Below are 22,422 nucleotides of genomic sequence, written 5' to 3'. Positions count from 1 at the left end.
TGAGGTCAGGTGATGACACCTCCAAGCAGAGTTGGTTACCCAAAAATAGAAGGGAGGGGAGAACAGGTAAGCAGCAACAACACATTTAACACAGTTACTGATACAAAGAGGCAGCTGTTGAGTTTAACTGCCTATAAATGCAATCTGAAAAAGCTGCGAAGTGCTGGATGGTGTACGAGAGCTGTCCCTATCCTGCCTTCCTTTTTAGAGTTTTAGCAAACCATCACCACCCGAGAGGTTAACTTGTCTTTTCTCTTTTCAGGAGCTGATGCATTACCAATACTTTGCTTTTATTTTAGAGCTCTGGCATTCACAATTCTTATTTCCATTAGTCAACCAACAGTTAGTTTGAAGGTTTCTGCTGTGGCAGCCGAACCCCTCTGCAGCGAAGAGAAAGCCTCCTCACTTGGCTGGTGTGGATATAGTGAAGCACCTGGATGGCTGAGTGGCAAGATGACTAGACGGCTGCATGATTACATTGCTGGATGACTAGGTGACTCGATGGCTGGATGACTAGATATCTGGATGACCAATGGCTGGATCGATACCTTCTTCACGAGAATGGTGAGTCCTTGGTACTTGTAAGGTTTGGAGAATTCAATATACTGAGCTCGCTCATTATTGATAGTGAGAGGGGCCACAATCATATCACCAAGTCCGCTCAGCAGCTCCCCCATCATCCCGTTCCATTCCTTCTTATTGCTGTTATTCACCTGGAAATAATTAAAGCACCCATGAGCATTCCGAAACAGTAGTGACACAGAAATCAGGAGAGCTGCCAGCACTGGAAACATCGTTCCCTTCCAGCCCACCTTTGCAACGTACCGCGCTGTCTTCAGTTACAAACATTTTGTTCCTTCATCCTACTTTAAAAAAAAGATTCTTTTAAGTCCAGCATCTGTTTCTGCATTTGTTGGCAGGTCCTGCAGGTTGTGTACAGTGTTGGGCCTGGTTACTGCCTGCTGCCAGGAATGGTGCTCTGCTGCCCTCTAGGTACGATGCCCTGAACTACAAAATAGTGTCACTCACCTCGTCCACCAGTACGCTCGTGACCTTCCGTGAGAGGTGGGCGCCAGAGGGACTAGAATGCATCATCATCCCCGGCAACCACATTTTAATTTGATTAAAGGTTTTTTGTTACAGTTTTAAATTGTTAATTTGTGGGTTCTAGTGCCAAAAGGGGGCACTTGTTTAAGGTTCTGCTAAAATAGTTGTAGAGCTGTTGAGTGGGAGTGGCTTAGCCACTCAGCAATTGTGAGCCTAGTGGAGGAGCTGATCCACTGCTGCAACACCCTGAGAGGAGGAGGAGAGGCTGCCTGCACATCCACTGGGCTGCTCGGAGAGAAGGGAGGAGAGCAGGAGCTGCCGCAGAGTCGGAGAGAGGGGAAAGAGAACAAACTGAAGAACAACAACACCCAACTCCTGCAGCTGACTGTCCATTTTATCAGACCTCAAAAGGCGGCAGAGGGTGGGGGGAGACTGCCTCTCTGTTACTTGCCCGCTGGATCTGGTTTGTGCCTCCGCATTGGATTTTTATGACTGCCACAACTCCTTCTCCCCTCTCCTGCACCAAGCCTTGGTCACATATATCTAAAATTAATTGGTCAAGAGAAGCAATATGTCCCCCATGCAGTCACTTACCTTGAAATGCACACATCTCTTTAATTCGGACTTACTGGCCACATTTTCTACATCCCCACTAAGGCGGTTCCTTTGCAAGGCCAAACTGCTGCACTGCAATGATTTGGATAAGCTGAAGTTGCAGATCGGGACACTCAGTTCACTATGCTGCTTGTTGGCTTTTTTTCCAATGTGGCACAAAAGCCCCAACTGCATTGGTTTGGTAGGTTGCAGAGAAAGCCAGGCTCTTGCCCATGGACTGCATTGAAAGCCACAAAAGCCAGTGGACTTGATGAACACAGCTTACCCCACACCCCAGAGTCTCTTAAAGATGTAACCATGTTGTCAACCCTCCATAAGATCAAGACAAGGACAGCATCCTAAGGATTGCTGGTGCTGAATATTTTCAATGCTGTGTTTATGGTGGGAATACAAAAACTCTCTATTGACACATCAAAATTCTGTATTAAACATCTGCCCGTGGATCTCTCTCCCGAACACTGCGGTGCCTGGAACAATTCTCCTACGATGCAGAAGTTCAAAGAGAGAAGCATCCTAACTGTCAGCCTGGCTCAGTTCACCTCCGAATCAGAAGTTTGTGGACTCCAGCCACACTGAGACTTGAGTGCATAATATAGGCTGACTCTCCAGTGCAGCACTAAGTAAAGGTTTCATTGTTAGAGGTGCTAAGCTGAGGCCCATCTGACCTGTTGGTTTAGGGTAATGTTAACAATCCCAAGGCAGCACTGGAAGAAGATCAGCGAACTCCTGTTGTGTCCAGGCCAACATTCCTCAGCCAACCAACACAATCAAAAACAAATGAACTGGCAGTTCGTCCCAGTGCTGTTTGTGGGATATTGCAGTGTGCAAACTAACTGCATCATATAGTAATTTGTTGGATGCGAGCGGTTTCTGAGAAATGTGACAGAGCCCTACATCAAAGCAAAACCTCCTTTATTAACAGAAGTACCAGAATCAAAATTGTTCCTCCTCCTCCTCTTTGCTGGAATGCAAAAACCAGAAGAAGCCCCTTTGCAAAAAAAACTGCGTGGCTAGAAACCCCTGATGAGTTCTGTACAGCCACTACATGCAGTTTGAAATGGGTTAAGTCACAGAAATCCACAATGTAGCACAAGCAAAATATCTGCCAAAGCAGCATTTTATCTGGGAGCAGCTGATACTCCTCTTAGACAGCACTGGAATTAGTCGCCTCCAGAATTATACCGCCCACAGTTTGTGGGAGAAATCAGGGACTGGGCAGAGATGAAAATGATGTCAAGGGTTGTAACGACCTGATTTGCAATTATTCATGAGGCCCCCACCTGTTTCTGACGGGAGATCTGATCGCCTAAACTGAGGCCCGCCCAAAAATCGGAACAACCAGATTTGTTGATAAGTCGGCGTTTCCATTTGCCAAGAAAGTCTGGTCCCTCCTGTTAAGTATGATAGAACTCCACAAGACTGAGTACTGTGAGCTAAAATTGATGTGACTTTAGTCTCTTTAATACAACTCCAGAGTGCCGAAGCAGCATGGCAGACAACCTTTTATACTCCCTTGCACGAGGTGTGCAGGTGACCCTTGGGCCTCCAACAGTTGCGCCCTCTGGTGCCAAGTCTTACACAGTTACAATGTTTACATACATATCAAAAATGTATTGCAGTAAACAATGAAGCTCAAATAATGGCTCAGTCCCCTATCAGACTGGGCCTCAGTCCCCCTCCCCCTTTAGACAGGGGCTCAGTCCCCCTCCCCCTTTAGACAGGGGCTGAGTCCCCCTCCCCTATCAGACAGGGGCTGAGTCCCCCACCCCTATCAGACAGGGGCTCAGTCCCCCTCCCCATCAGACAGGGGCTCAGTCCCCCTCCCCCTTTAGACAGGGGCTGAGTCCCCCTCCCCCATCAGACAGGGGCTGAGTCCCCCTCCCCTATCAGACAGGGGCTGAGTCCCCCACCCCTATCAGACAGGGGCTCAGTCCCCCTCCCCATCAGACAGGGGCTCAGTCCCCCTCCCCCTTTAGACAGGGGCTGAGTCCCCCTCCCCCATCAGACAGGGGCTCAGTCCCCCTCCCCCATTAGACTGGACTTCAGTCCCCCTCACCCCTTTAGACAGGGGCTCAGTCCCCCTCCCCCATCAGACAGGGGCTCAGTCTCCCTCCCCCTTTAGACAGGGGCTCAGTCCCCCTCAACCCTTTAGACAGGGGCTCAGTCCCCCTCTCCCATCAGACAGGGGCTCAGTCCCCCTCCCCCATCAGGCAGGGGCTCAGTCCCCCTCCCCCTTTAGACAGGGGCTGAGTCCCCCTCCCTTATCAGACAGGGGCTCAGTCCCCCTCCCCCATCAGACAGGGGCTCAGTCCCCCTCCCCCTTTAGACAGGGGCTGAGTCCCCCTCCCCCATCAGGCAGGGGCTCAGTCCCCCGCCCCCTTTAGACAGGGGCTCAGTCACCCTCCCCCATCAGGCAGGGGCTGAGTCCCCCTCCCCCATCAGGCAGGGGCTCAGTCCCCATCCCCCATTAGACTGGACTTCAGTCCCTCTCACCCCTTTAGACAGGGGCTCAGTCCCCCTCTCCCATCAGACAGGGGCTCAGTCCCCCTCCCCCATCAGACAGTGGCTCAGTCCCCCTTCCCCTTTAGACAGGGGCTGAGTCCCCCTCCCCTATCAGACAGGGGCTCAGTCCCCCTCCCCCATCAGACAGGGGCTCAGTCCCCCTCCCCCTTTAGACAGGGGCTGAGTCCCCCTCCCCCTTTAGACAGGGGCTGAGTCCCCCTCCCCCATCAGACAGGGGCTCAGTCCCCCTCCCCCATTAGACTGGACTTCAGTCCCCCTCACCCCTTTAGACAGGGGCTCAGTCCCCCTCCCCCATCAGACAGGGGCTCAGTCTCCCTCCCCCTTTAGACAGGGGCTCAGTCCCCCTCAACCCTTTAGACAGGGGCTCAGTCCCCCTCTCCCATCAGACAGGGGCTCAGTCCCCCTCCCCCATCAGGCAGGGGCTCAGTCCCCCTCCCCCTTTAGACAGGGGCTGAGTCCCCCTCCCCTATCAGACAGGGGCTCAGTCCCCCTCCCCCATCAGACAGGGGCTCAGTCCCCCTCCCCCTTTAGACAGGGGCTGAGTCCCCCTCCCCCATCAGGCAGGGGCTCAGTCCCCCGCCCCCTTTAGACAGGGGCTCAGTCACCCTCCCCCATCAGGCAGGGGCTGAGTCCCCCTCCCCCATCAGGCAGGGGCTCAGTCCCCCTCCCCCATTAGACTGGACTTCAGTCCCTCTCACCCCTTTAGACAGGGGCTCAGTCCCCCTCTCCCATCAGACAGGGGCTCAGTCCCCCTCCCCCATCAGACAGGGGCTCAGTCCCCCTCCCCCTTTAGACAGGGGCTGAGTCCCCCTCCCCTATCAGACAGGGGCTCAGTCCCCCTCCCCCATCAGACAGGGGCTCAGTCCCCCTCCCCCTTTAGACAGGGGCTGAGTCCCCCTCCCCCTTTAGACAGGGGCTGAGTCCCCCTCCCCCATCAGACAGGGGCTCAGTCCCCCTCCCCCATTAGACTGGACTTCAGTCCCCCTCACCCCTTTAGACAGGGGCTCAGTCCCCCTCCCCCATCAGACAGGGGCTCAGTCTCCCTCCCCCTTTAGACAGGGGCTCAGTCCCCCTCAACCCTTTAGACAGGGGCTCAGTCCCCCTCTCCCATCAGACAGGGGCTCAGTCCCCCTCCCCCTTCAGGCAGGGGCTCAGTCCCCCTCCCCCTTTAGACAGGGGCTGAGTCCCCCTCCCCTATCAGACAGGGGCTCAGTCCCCCTCCCCCATCAGACAGGGGTTTCAGTCCCCCTCCCCCTTTAGACAGGGGCTGAGTCCCCCTCCCCCATCAGGCAGGGGCTCAGTCCCCAGCCCCCTTTAGACAGGGGCTCAGTCACCCTCCCCCATCAGGCAGGGGCTGAGTCCCCCTCCCCCATCAGGCAGGGGCTCAGTCCCCCTCCCCCATTAGACTGGACTTCAGTCCCTCTCACCCCTTTAGACAGGGGCTCAGTCCCCCTCTCCCATCAGACAGGGGCTCAGTCCCCCTCCCCCATCAGACAGGGGCTCAGTCCCCATCCCCCTTTAGACAGGGGCTGAGTCCCCCTCCCCTATCAGACAGGGGCTCAGTCCCCCTCCCCCATCAGACAGGGGCTCAATCCCCCTCCCCCTTTAGACAGGGGCTGTGTCCCCCTCCCCCATCAGGCAGGGGCTGAGTCCCCCTCCCCCATCAGGCAGGGGCTGAGTCCCCCTCCCCATCAGGCAGGGGCTCAGTCCCCCTCCCCCATTAGACTGGACTTCAGTCCCCCTCACCCCTTTAGACAGGGGCTCAGTCCCCCTCCCCCATCAGACAGGGGCTCAGTCCCCCTCCCCCATCAGACAGGGGCTCAGACCCCCTCCCCCATCAGACAGGGGCTCAGACCCCCTCCCCCATCAGACAGGGGCTCAGTCCCCCTCCCCCATTCGACTGGACTTCAGTCCCACTCTCCCATCAGACAGGGGCTCAGTCTCCCTCCCCCATCAGACAGGGGCTCAGTCCCCCTCCCCCTTTAGACAGGGGCTGAGTCCCCCTCCCCTATCAGACAGGGGCTCAGTCCCCCTCCCCCATCAGACAGGGGCTCAGTCCCCCTCCCCCTTTAGACAGGGGCTGAGTCCCCCTCCCCCATCAGGCAGGGGCTCAGTCCCCCTCCCCCTTTAGACAGGGGCTGAGTCCCCCTCCCCCATCAGGCAGGGGCTGAGTCCCCCTCCCCCATCAGGCAGGGGCTGAGTCCCCCTCCCCCATCAGGCAGGGGCTCAGTCCCCCTCCCCCATCAGACTGGGGCTCAGACCCCCTCCCCCATCAGACAGGGGCTCAGTCCCCCTCCCCCATCAGACAGGGGCTTAGTCCCCCGCCCCCATCAGACAGGGGCTCAGACCCCCTCCCCCATCAGACAGGGGCTCAGACCCCCTCCCCCATCAGACAGGGGCTCAGTCCCCCTCCCCATCAGACAGGGACTCAGTCCCCCTCTTCCTCTCCCTTCAGACAGGGGCTCAGTCCCCCTCCCCCTTTAAACAGGGGCTGAGTCCCCCTCCCCTATCAGACAGGGGCTCAGTCCCCCTCCCCCATCAGGCAGGGGCTCAGTCCCCCTCACCCCTTTAGACAGGGGCTGAGTCCCCCTCCCCTATCAGACAGGGGCTCAGTCCCCCTCCCCTATCAGACAGGGGCTCAGTCCCCCTCCCCCATCAGACAGGGGCTGAGTCCCCCTCCCCTATCAGATAGGGGCTCAGTCCCCCTCCCCCATTAGTCTGGACTTCAGTCCCCCTCACCCCTTTAGACAGGGGCTCAGTCCCCCTCCCCCATCAGACAGGGGCTCAGTCCCCCTCTTCCTCTCCCTTTAGACAGGGGCTCAGTCCCCCTCCCCATCAGACAGGGGCTCAGTTCCCCTCCCCATCAGACAGGGGCTCAGACCCCCTCTCCCATCAGACAGGGGCTCAGTCCCCCTCTCCCATCAGACAGGGGCTCAGGCCCCCTCCCCCATCAGACAGGGCCTCAGTCCCCCTCTTCCTCTCCCTTCAGACAGGGCCTCAGTCCCCCTCCCTCTCCCTTCAGACATAGCCTCAGTCCCCCTCTCCCTCTCCCTTCAGACAGAGCCTCAGTCCCCCTCCCCCTTCAGACTGGGCCTCAGTCCCTTCTCCCTTTAAGTAAATGGTAAAATATAATGCCAGCATTATCGTCAGTTTATAAGATATCACTTCCTGCGACAAATCCTAAAATTGCTCGGTGAATACATCACACTGTTAATAGAGGGCGGCTTATTGTGTTTCCTTTAATTGCTACCCTTTAATACTTAGCAATATACTTTTTGCAGATTTGTGGCCAAGTATTGTGTGCAGTTTTGGTCTCCTAATCTGAGGAAGGACATTCTTGCTATTGAGGGAGTGCAGCGAAGGTTCACCAGACTGATTCCCGGGATGGCAGGACTGACATATGAAGAAAGGCTGGATTAACTAGGCTTATATTCATTGGAATTTGGAAGAATGAGAGGGGATCTCAGAAGCATATAAAATTCTGACGGGATTGGACAGGTTAGAAGCAGGAAGAATGTTTCCAATGTTGGGGAAGTCCAGAACCAGGGGTCACAGTCTAAGGATAAGGGGTAAGATGAGGAGGAACTTTTTCACCCAGAGAATTGTGAACCTGTGGAATTCTCTCCCACAGAAAGTTGTTGAGTCCAGTTTGTTAGATATATTCAAAAGGGAGTTAGATGTGGCCCTTACGGCTAAAGGGATCAAGGGGTATGGAGAGAAAGCAGGAGTGGGGTACTGAACTTGCATGATCAGCCATGATCATATTGAATGGTGGTGCAGGCTCGAAGGGCTGAATGGCCTACTCCTGCACCTATTTTCTATGTTTCTATGTATTGTTCTTATAAAACGGAGGAATGAAACTCCATGTCAAATGTGATTTTTACAGGTTTCTCACCTTGCTTATTGAGTTAATCACTGATTTTTTAGTTGGGAACCAAATTAAATGTCTGCAAATGATGTACTATGCATGACTTGATGCTGATTATACTCTAATATATAATTCTCCATTGAGTACTATCAGTGCAAAAATAGAACTGCAGAGAAAATTATCCCACCCACATTTATCACAAAGGTTTGGGTCAGTCAGGGGCAGAAATAGGGCCATTAAGGAGAAGCCCAAAGCAGAGACATAGGGGGAGAAATTGGGCTCTGTAGCGCCCATTTTTTAGGGTCTCCTAAAGGTCGAAAATTGGTTCCTAGATGCACGCGCACACTTCCGATGGGTAGTGCGGCGGACTCCATCTTGGTAAAGGGATTTGCGCGCGGGCACCTAACGACCGCCGGCAGCCTGTAGAGCAGGTAGATTATGCCGTCAATCAGTGTGCAAAACTGATTTGGCACCAGCACTGACATTTTTGAATGCCACACTCCAGCCTACGCGCTGTCTTAACCTCGCACGGCTGAACATGCCTTGAACGGCATGTAGGACCCTCCACCAGCGCTACTTAAAGGGATCAGGAACTACTTTCTGTAGCCTGGTCCAGCAAAGTCCTCATCTGAGTCCTCTGCAGAAGAACACGCCATCTGGCAAGATGACACCTGCGCTATCATTTCCCCGGCTCAATACATACAGTTTCAGTATCTGAGCTGGTGGCTGTGAGTGTAAGATCAAGTGATGATGTCTCTTCATCTTCACTATCTTCTTCCTTTTCCTCCACTGCCTGGGCAGATTCCAGTTCTTGTGTATCAGAAATGAAAAAGAGACAAGGGTTGGGTTGTGGTGAGGGGAGAGGAGAAAGAAAGAACTATGTGCCTACACCCTCTGCAGCCTCTTACCCAAAAGAGATTGAGGGAGATGTAGGATGAGAGAAGGAGGATTAGGTGTGCAAATGCCCTTATCATCAATCGTGTCAGCCCTGCTGGTGCCCACGGCCTCAGCGATGCCCCTTTCTATGATGTTCAGCATTGTCTCCTCCGTGGGGGTTACAACATGTAGGCACTGCTCTAATTCTTTCCTGCTTCCTGCTGTTATGAGCCACCTTCTCTTGCAAGAAAGAGAGAAGTGCGTCAGTGAGCGTCGTGCAAACTGTTTGGGTGATGCAGCTGTCATGGTTGAATAGCTGCTAGTGTGTGCGAGCTGTGAGTTGTGGGTGCGAGGCTTGCAACCATGTTAAGTGTGTGAGAGTGAGGTAAAGCATAGGAATATTGGGATTGAGTGCTGATTGATAAGAGATTGTTGGTAGGTGAGTGATGGGGGCAGTGTGGTGAATTGAGCAGAGGATGAGGCTATGGGTGCAGGTGGTAGGATGTGCCATTTGAAGATGAACTCACTTACCCTGACAACTCATGTGAATTTATTAAACTTCTTCTTGCACTGCATCCATGTGCGACGAGCAAAGCTCCTGGCATTGACCTCCGCCATTATTTCTTCCCACTGCCTCCTGAGCTCATGTCTGGAGGGCCTCCTGCCCCACTTCGGACACTGGACACCTCTACTTTCCAACTCTTCCACCAAGACCTCCAGTGCAGTATGTGAAAACATTGGTGCACGTTCTCTGTCATGTTCAGCAATCTTTGATAGAATTGATTCAATTCACAAAGACTGCCACCACTTCCTGCAGCCGCAATGCACCTCCCCTTTAAGCAGGCTGCCTTTAAGTAGCACCAGACACTTGCGATATCAGGCCCCCTGCTGCTGCGTGCAGCCAATGATTAGCGCGGATAGTGCTGGCTGCATGCAGAAATCATTTAAAACAGCAGGCAGCACGAATTTAACGTGTTGTCTGCAACGCAATAAACATGCATGGGTTAATCGCGCACCTCGATCCCCGTGCCATTTTCAGGTCTGATCCAAGTTCTTCCCCATTCAGCCCTTTACCACATTGAATGAAAGAAGGAATACCTACTCGCTCCTGAGTCCCAAACTTCCCATCTTGGACAAGGTGAACCTCGTAAGTAAAGTTCAAGGCGGGAGTGCTCGCAAGTTTGATGAGCAAATCGATACAAAATCCATAGCAACACTGAGAAATGATGGGCCGACCTGCCAAACACAACATACAGAGTGCAGTTGACATGGCTTAAGTCACAACTTGTTATAATTAACAGCTTCTGACATTTCAAATACATTAGTACAATTGCTTAAAGAATGTCTGAGTTGTGAATGGTTGTCAAAAAATGTAAAGGTAAAAATGGAGTTTCTGAATGGTATGTATCTGCACTATCTGAGGTAACATTTAATGGTTTATTAAAATCGGTGAACATCAAAAAGAATCTTATTTCCTAGAATTAGGGCAAAGATGATCAAGAAGAGTGCTAGAAACACTAGTAATAGAATTTTCTTATCTGAAAGGGAAATTTCTTCTTGTATTTCATCCCTTACAGCCATGCAGCCACCCTTAAACATTTAGGCTGTGGGAGCTGTACACACATTTTTAAAGAAAGCTGTTAACAGTTTGCTTCCCTTACACACAAACATTCTGTCTCGAAGGTAGAAAGTGTGCCCCGCCTCCTGCCAATGCCCCACACAAAGAATCACAGCCCCTGAGGTAGAATCTGAGCCCTTATCCAATGTGTTGAAATGAGTGTTATTGCAATGACTACAGTCACAATTGTGGTGGATTTGCATTGTAATAGGTGTGACAGATTGCACTGTAATGGCTTTGTGCTGCATTGGAATGAGTGTGATGGGTTATAATGCATTGTTCTGATGGAATTATATTGCAGTGGGTGTAACAGGGTATACTAACATAGAAACATAGAAACATAGAAAAAAGGTGCAGGAGCAGGCCATTCAGCCCTTCTAGCCTGCACCGCCATTCAATGAGTTCATGGCTGAACATGAAACTTCAGTACCCCCTTCCTGCTTTCTCGCCATAACCCTTGATCCCCGAGTAGTAAGGACTTCATCTAACTCCCTTTTGAATATATTTAGTGAATTGGCCTCAACTACTTTCTGTGGGAGAGAATTCCACAGGTTCACCACTCTCTGGGTGAAGAAGTTTCTCCTCATCTCGGTCCTAAATGGCTTACCCCTTATCCTCAGACTGTGACCCCTGGTTCTGGACTTCCCCAACATTGGGAACATTCTTTCTGCATCTAACCTGTCTAAACCCGTCAGAATTTTAAATGTTTCTATGAGGTCCCCTCTCATTCTTCTGAACTCCAGTGAATACAAGCCCAGTTGATCCAATCTTTCTTGATAGGTCAGTCCCGCCATCCCGGGAATCAGTCTGGTGAACCTTCGCTGCACTCCCTCAATAGCAAGAATGTCCTTCCTCAAGTTAGGAGACCAAAACTGTACACAATACTCCAGGTGTGGCCTCACCAAGGCCCTGTACAACTGTAGCAACACCTCCCTGCCCCTGTATTCAAATCCCCTCGCTATGAAGGCCAACATGCCATTTGCTTTCTTAACCGCCTGCTGTACCTGCATGCTAACCTTCAATGACTGATGTACCATGACACCCAGGTCTCGTTGCACCTTCCCTTTTCCTAATCTGTCACCATTCAGATAATAGCCTGTCTCTCTGTTTTTACCACCAAAGTGGATAACCTCACATTTATCCACATTATACTTCATCTGCCATGCATTTGCCCACTCACCTAACCTATCCAAGTCACTCTGCAGCCTAATAGCATCCTCCTCGCAGCTCACACTGCCACCCAACTTAGTATCATCCGCAAATTTGGAGATACTGCATTTAATCCCCTCGTCTAAATCATTAATGTACAATGTAAACAGCTGGGGCCCCAGCACAGAACCTTGCGGCACTCCACTAGTCACTGCCTGCCATTCTGAAAAGTACCCGTTTACTCCTACTCTTTGCTTCCTGTCTGACAACCAGTTCTCAATCCACGTCAGCACACTACCCCCAATCCCATGTGCTTTAACTTTGCACATTAATCTCTTGTGTGGGACCTTGTCGAAAGCCTTTTGAAAGTCCAAATATACCACATCAACTGGTTCTCCTTTGTCCACTTTACTGGAAACATCCTCAAAAAATTCCAGAAGATTTGTCAAGCTTGATTTCCCTTTCACAAATCCATGCTGACTTGGACCTATCATGTCACCATTTTCCAGATGCACTGCTATGACATCCTTAATAATTGATTCCATCATTTTACCCACTACTGAGGTCAGGCTGACCGGTCAAGAATTCCCTGTTTTCTCTCTCCCTCCTTTTTTAAAAAGTGGGGTTACATTGGCTACCCTCCACTCCATAGGAACTGATCCAGAGTCAATGGAATGTTGGAAAATGACTGTCAATGCATCCGCTATTTCCAAGGCCACCTCCTTAAGTACTCTAGGATGCAGTCCATCAGGCCCTGGGGATTTATCGGCCTTCAATCCCATCAATTTCCCCAACACAATTTCCCGACTAATAAAGATTTCCCTCAGTTCCCCCTCCTTACTAGACCCTCTGACCCCTTTTATATCCGGAAGGTTGTTTGTATCCTCCTTAGTGAATACCGAACCAAAGTACTTGTTCAATTGGTCTGCCATTTCTTTGTTCCCCGTTATGACTTCCCCTGATTCTGACTGCAGGGGACCTACGTTTGTCTTCACCAACCTTTTTCTCTTTACATACCTATAGAAACTTTTGCAATCCGCCTTAATGTTCCCTGCAAGCTTCTTCTCGTACTCCATTTTCCCTGCCCTAATCAAACCCTTTGTCCTCCTCTGCTGAGTTCTAAATTTCTCCCAGTCCCCAGGTTCGCTGCTATTTCTGGCCAATTTGTATGCCACTTCCTTGGCTTTAATACTATCCCTGATTTCCCTAGATAGCCACGGTTGAGCCACCTTCCCTTTTTTATTTTTACGCCAGACAGGAATGTACAATTGTTGTAATTCATCCATGCGGTCTCTAAATGTCTGCCATTGCCCATCCACAGTCAACCCCCTAAGTATCATTCGCCAATCTATCCTAGCCAATTCACGCCTCATACCTTCAAAGTTACCCTTCTTTAAGTTCTGGACCATGGTCTCTGAAATTACTGTTTCATTCTCCATCCTAATGCAGAATTCCACCATATTATGGTCACTCTTCCCCAAGGGGCCTCGCACAATGAGATTGCTAATTAATCCTCTCTCATTACACAACACCCAGTCTAAGATGGCCTCCCCCCTAGTTGGTTCCTCAACATATTGGTCTAGAAAACCATCCCTTATGCACTCCAGGAAATCCTCCTCCACCGTATTGCTTCCAGTTTGGCTAGCCCAATCTATGTGCATATTAAAGTCACCCATTATAACTACTACACCTTTATTGCATGCACCCCTAATTTCCTGTTTGATGCCCTCCCCAACATCCCTATTACTGTTTGGAGGTCTGTACACAACTCCTACTAACGTTTTTTGCCCTTTGGTGTTCTGCAGCTCTACCCATATAGATTCCACATCATCCAAGCTAATGTCTTTATGATGTTATGGGTTATGATGTTATGGGTGGATGTGAAGGGTTATATTGCATGGTGTGATGGGTCGGTGCGATGGTTGGTGGTTGGTGTGATGGGTTGGTGTGATGGGTTGGTGCGATGTGATTGGTTGGTGTGATTGGTTGATGTGATGGGTTGGTGTGATGGGTTGGTGCGATGTGATTGGTTGGTGTGATGTGATTGGTTGGTGTGATGGGTTGGTGCGATGGGTTAGTGCGATGTGATTGGTTGGTGTAATGGGTTGGTGCGATGTGATTGGTTGGTGTAATGGGTTGGTGCGATGTGATTGGTTGGTGTGATGGGTTGGTGCAAAGTGATTGGTTGGTGCGATGGGTTGGTGTGATGTGATTGGTTGGTGTGATGGGTTGGTGCAATGTGATTGGTTGGTGTGATGGGTTGGTGTGATGTGATTGGTTGGTGCAATGGGTTGGTGTGATGTGATCGGTTGGTACGATGGGTTGGTGCAATGGGTTGGTGTGATGTGATTGGCTGGTGTGATTAGTTGGTGTGATGGGTTGGTGTGATGGGTTGGCGTGATGTGATTGGTTGGTGTGATGGGTTGGTGTGATGGGTTAAATTATAATGGAAGTCATCGATGAACATGATCGGTTATGTGTCTTGTGAAGAGCAAAATGAAATGTTGTGCCTTACCTGGCACAGTAGCATTAGGTCCTGTACAGATCACCTTTTTAATAGGGTCCCCAATAATAGTATACTCTTCTTGACACGTTCCATCTGGTAATGTTGGCTTCACGTACACAAAAGGCTCTTGAAAAATACTGACAATCTTTGGGTAAAGGTACAAAAATCCAATCACGTTTCTGAATAAATTATACGAATAAATCTTTTGGTAATAGTGTGTATTTATGCAGAATTTATAAGTAGCTTGCACAATATCTAATTATAGTATTATTGATTCATAATTCAGACTTGACATAGGTGAATAGAAACTTAAAGTCAGGAGCCTCATGCTGAGGCCAAGGGAATGATAGTTTGCGTCAGTTCAGGCTCCGAGTACTGAAGTTAAATAACCCGGCATTATAACAGCGGCAACAGGTATTTTAACATGAAATTTAAACTTCTTTTCATAGTTTTATTGCAGGTCACAGTATTGTGCACTGATTTCCATAGGCCTCAGTACTGTGCACTGATAAACATAAGAACATGTCGGCAATCTGGCCTCTCGAGCTTACTCCGCTATTCAATAAAATCATGGCTGATCTGATCTTGGCCTCAACTCCACTTCCCTGCCCTCTACCTATAACCCTTGACTCCCTTATTGTTTAGAAATCTGTCTATCTCCACCTTAAATATATTTAATGACCCAGCCTCCACAGCTCTCTGGGGTAGAGATTTCTAAAGATTCACGATCCTCTAAGAGAAGAAATTCTTCCTCATTTCCGTTTTAAATGGGCAGCCCCTTATTCTGAAACTATGCCTAGTTCTAGATTCTCCCAAGAGAGGAAACACCCGCCCTCAGAATCTTATACATTTCAATGAGATCACCTCTCAGTCTTCTAAACTCCAATGAGTATAGACCCAACCTGCTTAACCTTTCTTCATAAGACAACCCCTTTATCTCAGGAATCAGCCTAGTGAACCTTCTTTGAACTGCCTCCAAATGCAAGTATATCCCTCCTTAGATAAGGAGACCAAAACTGTAGGCAGTACTCCAGGTGTGGCCTCATCAACACCCTGTATAGTTGTAGCAAGACTTCCCTACTTTTATACTTCATTCCCCTTGCAATAAAGGCCAACATTCCATTTGCCTTCCCGATTACTTGCTATACCTGCATGCTAACTTTTTGTGTTTCATGAAAAAGGACCCCCAGATCCCTCTGTACCACAGCATTTTGTAATCTCTCCCCATTTAAATTGTAATTTGCTTTTCAATTTTTACTGCCAAAGTGGATAACCTCACATTTTCCCACATTATACTCCATCTGCCAAATCTTTGCCTGCTCAAATTAACCTGTCTATATCCCTCTGCAGATTTTTTGTGTCCTCTTCAGTTTGCTTTCCCACCCATCTTTGTATCATCAGCAAACTTGGCTACATTACACTTGGTCCCTTCATCCAAGTCATTAATATAGATTGTAAATAGTTGAGGACCCAGCACCGATCCCTGCGGCACCCCACTAGTTACTGTTTGCCAACCAGAAAATGACCCATTTATCCTGACTCTCTGTTTTCCATTAGTTAGCCAATCCTCTATCCATGCTTATATGGCACCCTCAACCCCGTGAACTTTTATCTTGTGCAGCAACCTTTTATGTGGCACCTTATCGAATTCCTTCTGGAAATCCAAATAAACCACATCCACTGGTTCCCCCTTATCCACGTTGCTCGTTAAATCCTCAAAGAACTCCAACAAATTTGTCAAACATGATTTCCCTTTCATAAAACCATTCTGGCTCTGCTTGATTGAATTATGCTTTTCCAAATGTCCCGTTATTGCTTCCTTAATAATGGACTCTAACATTTTCCCAATGACAGATGTTAGGCTAACTGGTCTATAGTTTCCTGCTTTTTGTCTGCCTCCTTTTTAAAATAGGGGTGTTACATTTGCGGTTTTCCAATCCACTGGGACTGCCCCAGAGTCCAGGGAATTTTGGTAGATTACAACCAATGCATCCACTATTTCTGCAGCCACCTCTTTTAAGAGCTTAGGATGTAAGCCATCAGGTCCAGGGGACTTGTCCGCCTTTAGTACCATTATTTTACCAAGTACTACTTCTTTAGTGATAGTGATTGCATTAAGGTCCTCCCTCCCTATTATTCACTACTGGGATGTTTTTAGTGTCTTCTACCGTGAAGACCGATGCAAAATATTTGTTTAACGTCTCTGCCATTTCCCTGTTCTTCATTATTAATTTCCCGATCTCATCCTCTAGGGGACCAACATTTACTTTAGCCACTCTTTTCCTTTTTGTGTACCTGTAGAAACTCTTGCTATCTGTTTTTATATTTCGTGCTAGTATACTCTCATAATCTATCTTCCCTCTCTGTATCATTTGATTAATTCCCCAGTCTCATCCTCCAAGGGACCAACGTTTACTTTAGCTGCTCTCTTCCTTTTTATATAAGCATTTTATCTACGATTTCCACAGTAGGTCTGAGGATTTAGGATAAACCATCCAGCATTGGTAGAAATCTACAGGATGTATTCGCCATGTTTATTCCGGGGTCTTGCAAAACTGTTAGTTTTTGGGGAGTTTCAGGCTGATTTATTTCCTTGTGTTCAGCCTCAATGACTATAAGAGCGAGACTCAGAGTAAAACAAGGAACTCTTGTCACTTTACTCAGCCTTACTTGAATAAAGCATGTGTTGGCAATAGATGGATGAATATAATCTCAGCCAGCCTGCAGCTTAGATCATAAACCACTAGACTAATTTATTGAATATCAAACAGGTAACTGAACAGCACTTGTTGCTCATCGAAGAACTCGGTCATTGAAGGTGACTGATTTTGGACATCATATGTGACTGAGCTCAGGATCCCAGTGGGGAATCCAGTGTTTTAGCTTCACAGCTGCTGGATTGTGCTCTGCTAATATAATAATTTCGCCAAGGTTATACCTTCAATCTCGTTGACATCTGAAACCCTTTGGGTGTGTTTAATTCTCCGCCTGGCCAGATTATTTTCTTGTCATTCAGCAGAACCTATGGAATTGATCAAATGGAAAATCAGAAAACCATTACTGACATCGAGCACAAGAACAAACAGAGCCAGGGAAAGCCATTAAGTACACATCTTCCAACAAAGTACCAACAGCACTGCTCTGGACTCCACTAGATTTATTTACATTGACAATGAAAGAACAACTAACAGAGGAAAGTAGTGAAAATACAGAACTGCGATTTTTCTGTAAATCCCCAAATAATAATCCGGGATTTCAGTCTAATATCACAGTTGACAATATTCAAATGGCTGGTTGGGTTTCAGATAGTGTTTCAATGGTTTCAATAGCCCTATTGTGCTGATCATCAATATCCATAGGCTAGACTTTACCTAAAGCCCGCCATCGCTAAGAATCTTCAAATAATGCTAGTGAAAAATTGCATTAAAGAGGGAAAAAATACCGCCCAGCGAGAAAATGGATCTTACACGCAGATTCTCGGCGGTTAAAGGCGATCCTGGGTAAACTGAACAGTTCTTAACCAGAATGGGCGGTAATTACTCAAATTTAGTCCGAGGCTGCGGTTGGGCCTAGGGAGGGGGGAAAACAAAAAAAATATTTTTTCAATGAAACAAAAAGTAAAAAAATCAGAAAACATTCTCAAGATCCTTTTTAACTTCACCACCGTAAAAGAATTTTAAAGGAATTATAAAAAAACCCTTTAACTTACCTTTCTTTGCAGGGTTCTTACCTACCGCCCGGCTCCGACTGCTTCTTGTGAGCGTTTTTTTAAATCTTAGCTATGGGTCACCGCTGAGCCCAATCTCAGGCCGTGGCGGTTTTTTCGGCGGTGCCGTGGGCGGCCCGCTCCCCAGCGATATTTTGAAAATGCCAGCGAAGCTCTTTAAAAAATGAAGTGGAATCTTCTGCCGGGTGATTTTCCGCTGAAAACGAGCAGCACCGCCGAGAAAACCGCTGGAAATGGAGAGGAAAGTCCAGCCCATTACATGTGTCTGGCTAACCTTCAATCCTATTCTTAACTGAACATTCACGTGGCTCCTTCCCTAAAGGAATTTATCAATGCAGCATCAATTGCTTCTGATGGGAGTATGTTCTACAGATCTACAACCCTGGCTTCTAATCTCATCTATATCCAGGATAGTATAATCTCATTGAGTGAATGTTTTCTGTCAGTATTGGGATTGAACAAAATTATAAAGTGTGTGTCACAGTACCTCCCGCTCTCCGATATATGCACTACTTTTATGCAATTCTTTATTATTGGCAAGATACAGGGCCAAAATTTGGCCAGTACAGACTTCTGGCGCACTCACCAGAGGTGCGCCGCTTTTGTAGAACTCCAGGGGCGCCAATAATCTTTGGACCAAGTTTGGCCACGCCCCAGCCTCTCCTCCATGGTGGCGTAGCGTGGCAACTGGATTCGGGGGCAGAGCCAGGTCCCGGTGCTGAAAACAGTGCCGGGACCCCTACACATGCGCGCTACAGTATGTGCGCATGCACAGTAGCTCCTAGCCTCCAGAATCTGAGAGTGTGAGATGCAGGCTGTGTGGGAGGGGCCGACGCTCGCCATCCCTATCCCGGACCGAGTGACCTGCCGCACAGGCCGGCTGCTGCCTTCCTGCGCTGAGGGCTACAAGAGTGAGGTTGGTGGGGGGGAAGAGCTTTGATTGGAGGGGTTGGGAGGGGAAGAGTTTTGCAGGGGGGAGGAAGAGTTTTGATCCAGCGAGGGCGGGGCGGGGTGGAGCAGAGCAGCCCTGCACTGTGCTAGAGTGCTTGGGGCTGATCATCGCGGATCGCGGCTGCCGTCGGCGATGAGGGGCTTCAATTTCATGCAGAGCCTGCAGCACTGACCCTTTCCTTTAAAGGAGGGAAGATTCCCTTGTACTGCTACCACCCCTCTTGCTGGCTTTAGCGCTCCAAGGGAAGTGGGAGCAGAAAGACACAAAGACACAGCAACCCAGATATGACAAATAGTGGATGGAGGAAAACCCAAACAATCAAAAAGATTAAACAAGAGTAGAAGGTATCCTCAACCTGACTGGAGTCTGTACTGGACCACGGGAGAACAGCTGCACTGCTGCTGGCTGCGAGGCTCCCGCACCTATCCCTGGCCGAAGGGCATTGCCAGTGCGTGCCCCAGTCGGGAAGGTAAGACTCTTTACCATTTATTACTTGATTTATTTTACATTTTCTATTATTTATTAAATGTTATGGTTTGTATGGTCCTTTATTGGTTAAAGTGATGTGTTTAATGCTTTTGTGCTTTAGTGTTTAATGCTTCCCACCCCCTGTCTCTGGCTACCTGCGCTGAACTCTTAACTCACCGCAGGGTTTTTCAGAACGTACAAAAGTGGACACTTACTCTTGCCTAAGTTAGTTTGGAGTAAGTTTTAACTGTCTAAACTTGCATAAATGGGCAAAACAGGGGTAAGTGGTTGGTAACACCCCCTTTTGAAAAAAAAACCTGAACAAAAAAAAACCTAACTAACTCAATTACACTGGAGCAACTTAAATGTGGAGAACTGAGATTTTTAAGTTACTCCAAAAAAATCTAGTTGCTCAAAAAAAAACGGAGCAACTCATGGGGAAATTTGGGCCCATTGAAACTTGGAGAAGCAATCTCTTTCAAAATGCCAACCTTGACCATTAACTTGTACTTGGTACAGGTAATAACTATGTAAATAACCACCTATGTAATGCTCTGAAAATCACCTTTCCAATTATTTTATTTACTTATTTGCTTTGTGGCATTTTACAGTCTCTGGGTCCAAGGTGAGGATGTCGAGTGGTTAATGTATGATGTGCTCCATTTAAACTCACTATGATTTGGCAAATACCAAAATACTTGACTTTCCTGTTGTTAAAAGAAATGCATGTGGAACAGTGCTAGACTAACTCATGTCATATGGGGACAAATAAACTCACAGCACATGGGACTAAATACCCTGGTATCACATAAACAACCCATGTCCCATAGTTATGGAAAACCTCACTTCACTCTGGAGCAAATAAGCTCGCATTTGTAGATGAGTAAACTTTCAAGGACTAAGCTTTTTTATGGTCTTATCATATATCCGAAAGATGGTACCCCTTAATACTGCACTGAGTGTTGGCCTAGATTTTGTTATCAAGTCTCTGGAGTGAGGCTTGAATCCACGACTTTTTGACTCAGAGGTGTGAGGGCTATCAAAATGTGTCAGGAGAGAGCCAGCTAGTGTCATCTATGCCAATGGGAGCCAGTGAAGTAGGCTGAACATCTGCTACTTCGCCATAGAAATAGAGAGATAAATTGTTTGAAATAATTAAAATTTGACTTCAGCAGTTTACAATACAACAGAAACAACCACAATAACTTGTCTTTATACAGTGCTTTTTACTGTAGTAAAACGTCCTAAGGTGTTTCACAGGAATGTTAACAAACAAAATTTGACACCGAGCCAGATAAGGAGATATTAGCGCAGGTGACTAAAAGCTTGGTGAAAGAGGAAGGTTTTAAGGAGCATCTTGAAGGAGGAAGGAAGGGTAGAGAGGTGGAGAGGTTTAGGCAAGGGAGTTCCAGAGCTTGGGGCCCAGGCAACATAAGGCACAGCCACCAGTTTTGGAGCAATGAAAAGTGGGGATGCGCAAGAGGCCAAAATTGGAGGAGTGAAGTGATCACAGAGGATTGTAGGACTGGAGGAGGTTACAGAGATAGGGAGGGGCAAGGCCAAGGAGGTATTTGAAAACAAGGATGAGAATTTTTCAATGGAGGCATTACCGGACCCGGGACCAATGTAGGTCAGCGAGCTGGGTGAACGGGACTTGGTGCAAGTTAGGACACAGGCAGCAGAGTTTTGGATAAGCTCATGTTTATGGATGGTGGAAGATGAGAGGCCAGCATGGAGAACATTGGAATAGTCGAGTCTAGCGATAACAAAGGAATGGATGAAGGTTTCAGCAACAGATGAACTGAGGTCGAGGTGGAGATGGGCAATGTTACAGAAGTGGAAATAGGCGGATTTGGTCATTTATATTTATATAACGTGTATTTATATACACCTCTCATGTCCCACACCACGTCACAGAGACAAACTTTAACATTGTACTGGTCTGCACACTGCCTCCGCAAATGTTACATTTTGGATTGCTTTATAGTAAACACCAGGGTCAGTATTTGGGTTGTGTCAGGGTCAAGGTTGAGGGTTAATCCCGATTCAGTATTAAGGTTCGCCCTCTACAAAGTGGTTCTCATACGTACATCAGTCCCATTGTAAACTCCAATTTGCACGAGCTTCCCTTTCTGCACGTTCACAATGCTGTAGTTCGAAAACTTTCGATCTCCTTCATCATTAAATTCTACTTGTCCTGTGAACCCTTCACGATATTTGGTGGACAGCAGAACCCTGCGAGTAATGGACACATGACACCTCAGCAACTGGACTGTGAAGATAGCTGGGATTAATGAGGCCACACAGTTCTTGACCTCCAGAAAATGAGACAGGCTAAATGTTAAACCATGGGTGCTGACCTGTGTGATGGTTACTGCCTATCCTAAACTGCATAACATCAATACCAGCTCCTGACCTCAGCAGGGACTGTGGTTGGAGTGCTGCAATCACTCTTGGCATCTCTGGCTAGGGAGAGGACTACATAAGCTAAGGTCCTGATTATCATCCAGTAACCCTGCTGGAAGGTGCACCTGTGTGGAATATTGGGTGAAGATAAGACTGGGCTCAGCTATGATGACCTCCATCTGAAAAATGGTCACTGAAAGAAATAAAACTGAAAGAAATAAAACTGTTCTTAGCTCAAAGTATTTGTACAGGTACAGCCATAATTGCCAGTGATTTCTTCAGAGGTTCTCCTGATATCTCATCATAACTTTGGTGAAAGGTTGACTAAAACCATGGAGAAACAGCCTAAATGGCTGTTTCCGGGGTTATGGTGGAAGATCGAGATATTCTGTGGATATTCTACCCCAGTAAATCTAATCTCAACCAGCTTAGCAAATAATGACACCAAGTGCAGGCTAGGCACACCAAAGGATGCAGAGAATTGTGAACCTGTGGAATTCTCGACCACAGAAAGTTGTTGAGTCCAGTACGTTGGATATGTTCAAAAGGGAGTTATATGTGGACCTTACGGCTAAAGGGATCAGGGGGTATGGAGAGAAGGCAGGAGTGGGGCAGAACTGAAGTTGCATGATCAGCCATGATCATATTGAATGGTAGTACAGGCTCG

At 48.2% G+C, this 22,422-nt stretch overlaps 1 protein-coding gene across 1 annotated transcript in view; it reads right to left on the bottom strand.

Moving 5' to 3' along the window:
- Positions 1–22,422, bottom strand: part of LOC139232955 (glutamate receptor ionotropic, NMDA 1) — a 395,631-nt gene that overhangs the window by 111,670 nt on the left and 261,539 nt on the right. Inside the window, exons 8-12 of the mRNA XM_070863452.1 lie at positions 21,440–21,584; positions 17,141–17,224; positions 14,212–14,347; positions 10,032–10,165; positions 549–713 (exon numbers count right to left, since the gene is read on the bottom strand). Of these exons, the coding sequence (XP_070719553.1) occupies positions 549–713; positions 10,032–10,165; positions 14,212–14,347; positions 17,141–17,224; positions 21,440–21,584 (664 nt within the window). The remainder of the gene's footprint in view (positions 1–548; positions 714–10,031; positions 10,166–14,211; positions 14,348–17,140; positions 17,225–21,439; positions 21,585–22,422) is intronic.

This window comes from Pristiophorus japonicus, chromosome 20, assembly GCF_044704955.1.
Source record: "Pristiophorus japonicus isolate sPriJap1 chromosome 20, sPriJap1.hap1, whole genome shotgun sequence".
Taxonomy (NCBI): domain Eukaryota; kingdom Metazoa; phylum Chordata; class Chondrichthyes; family Pristiophoridae; genus Pristiophorus; species Pristiophorus japonicus.
This window is presented reverse-complemented; position numbering and strand designations above follow the sequence as displayed.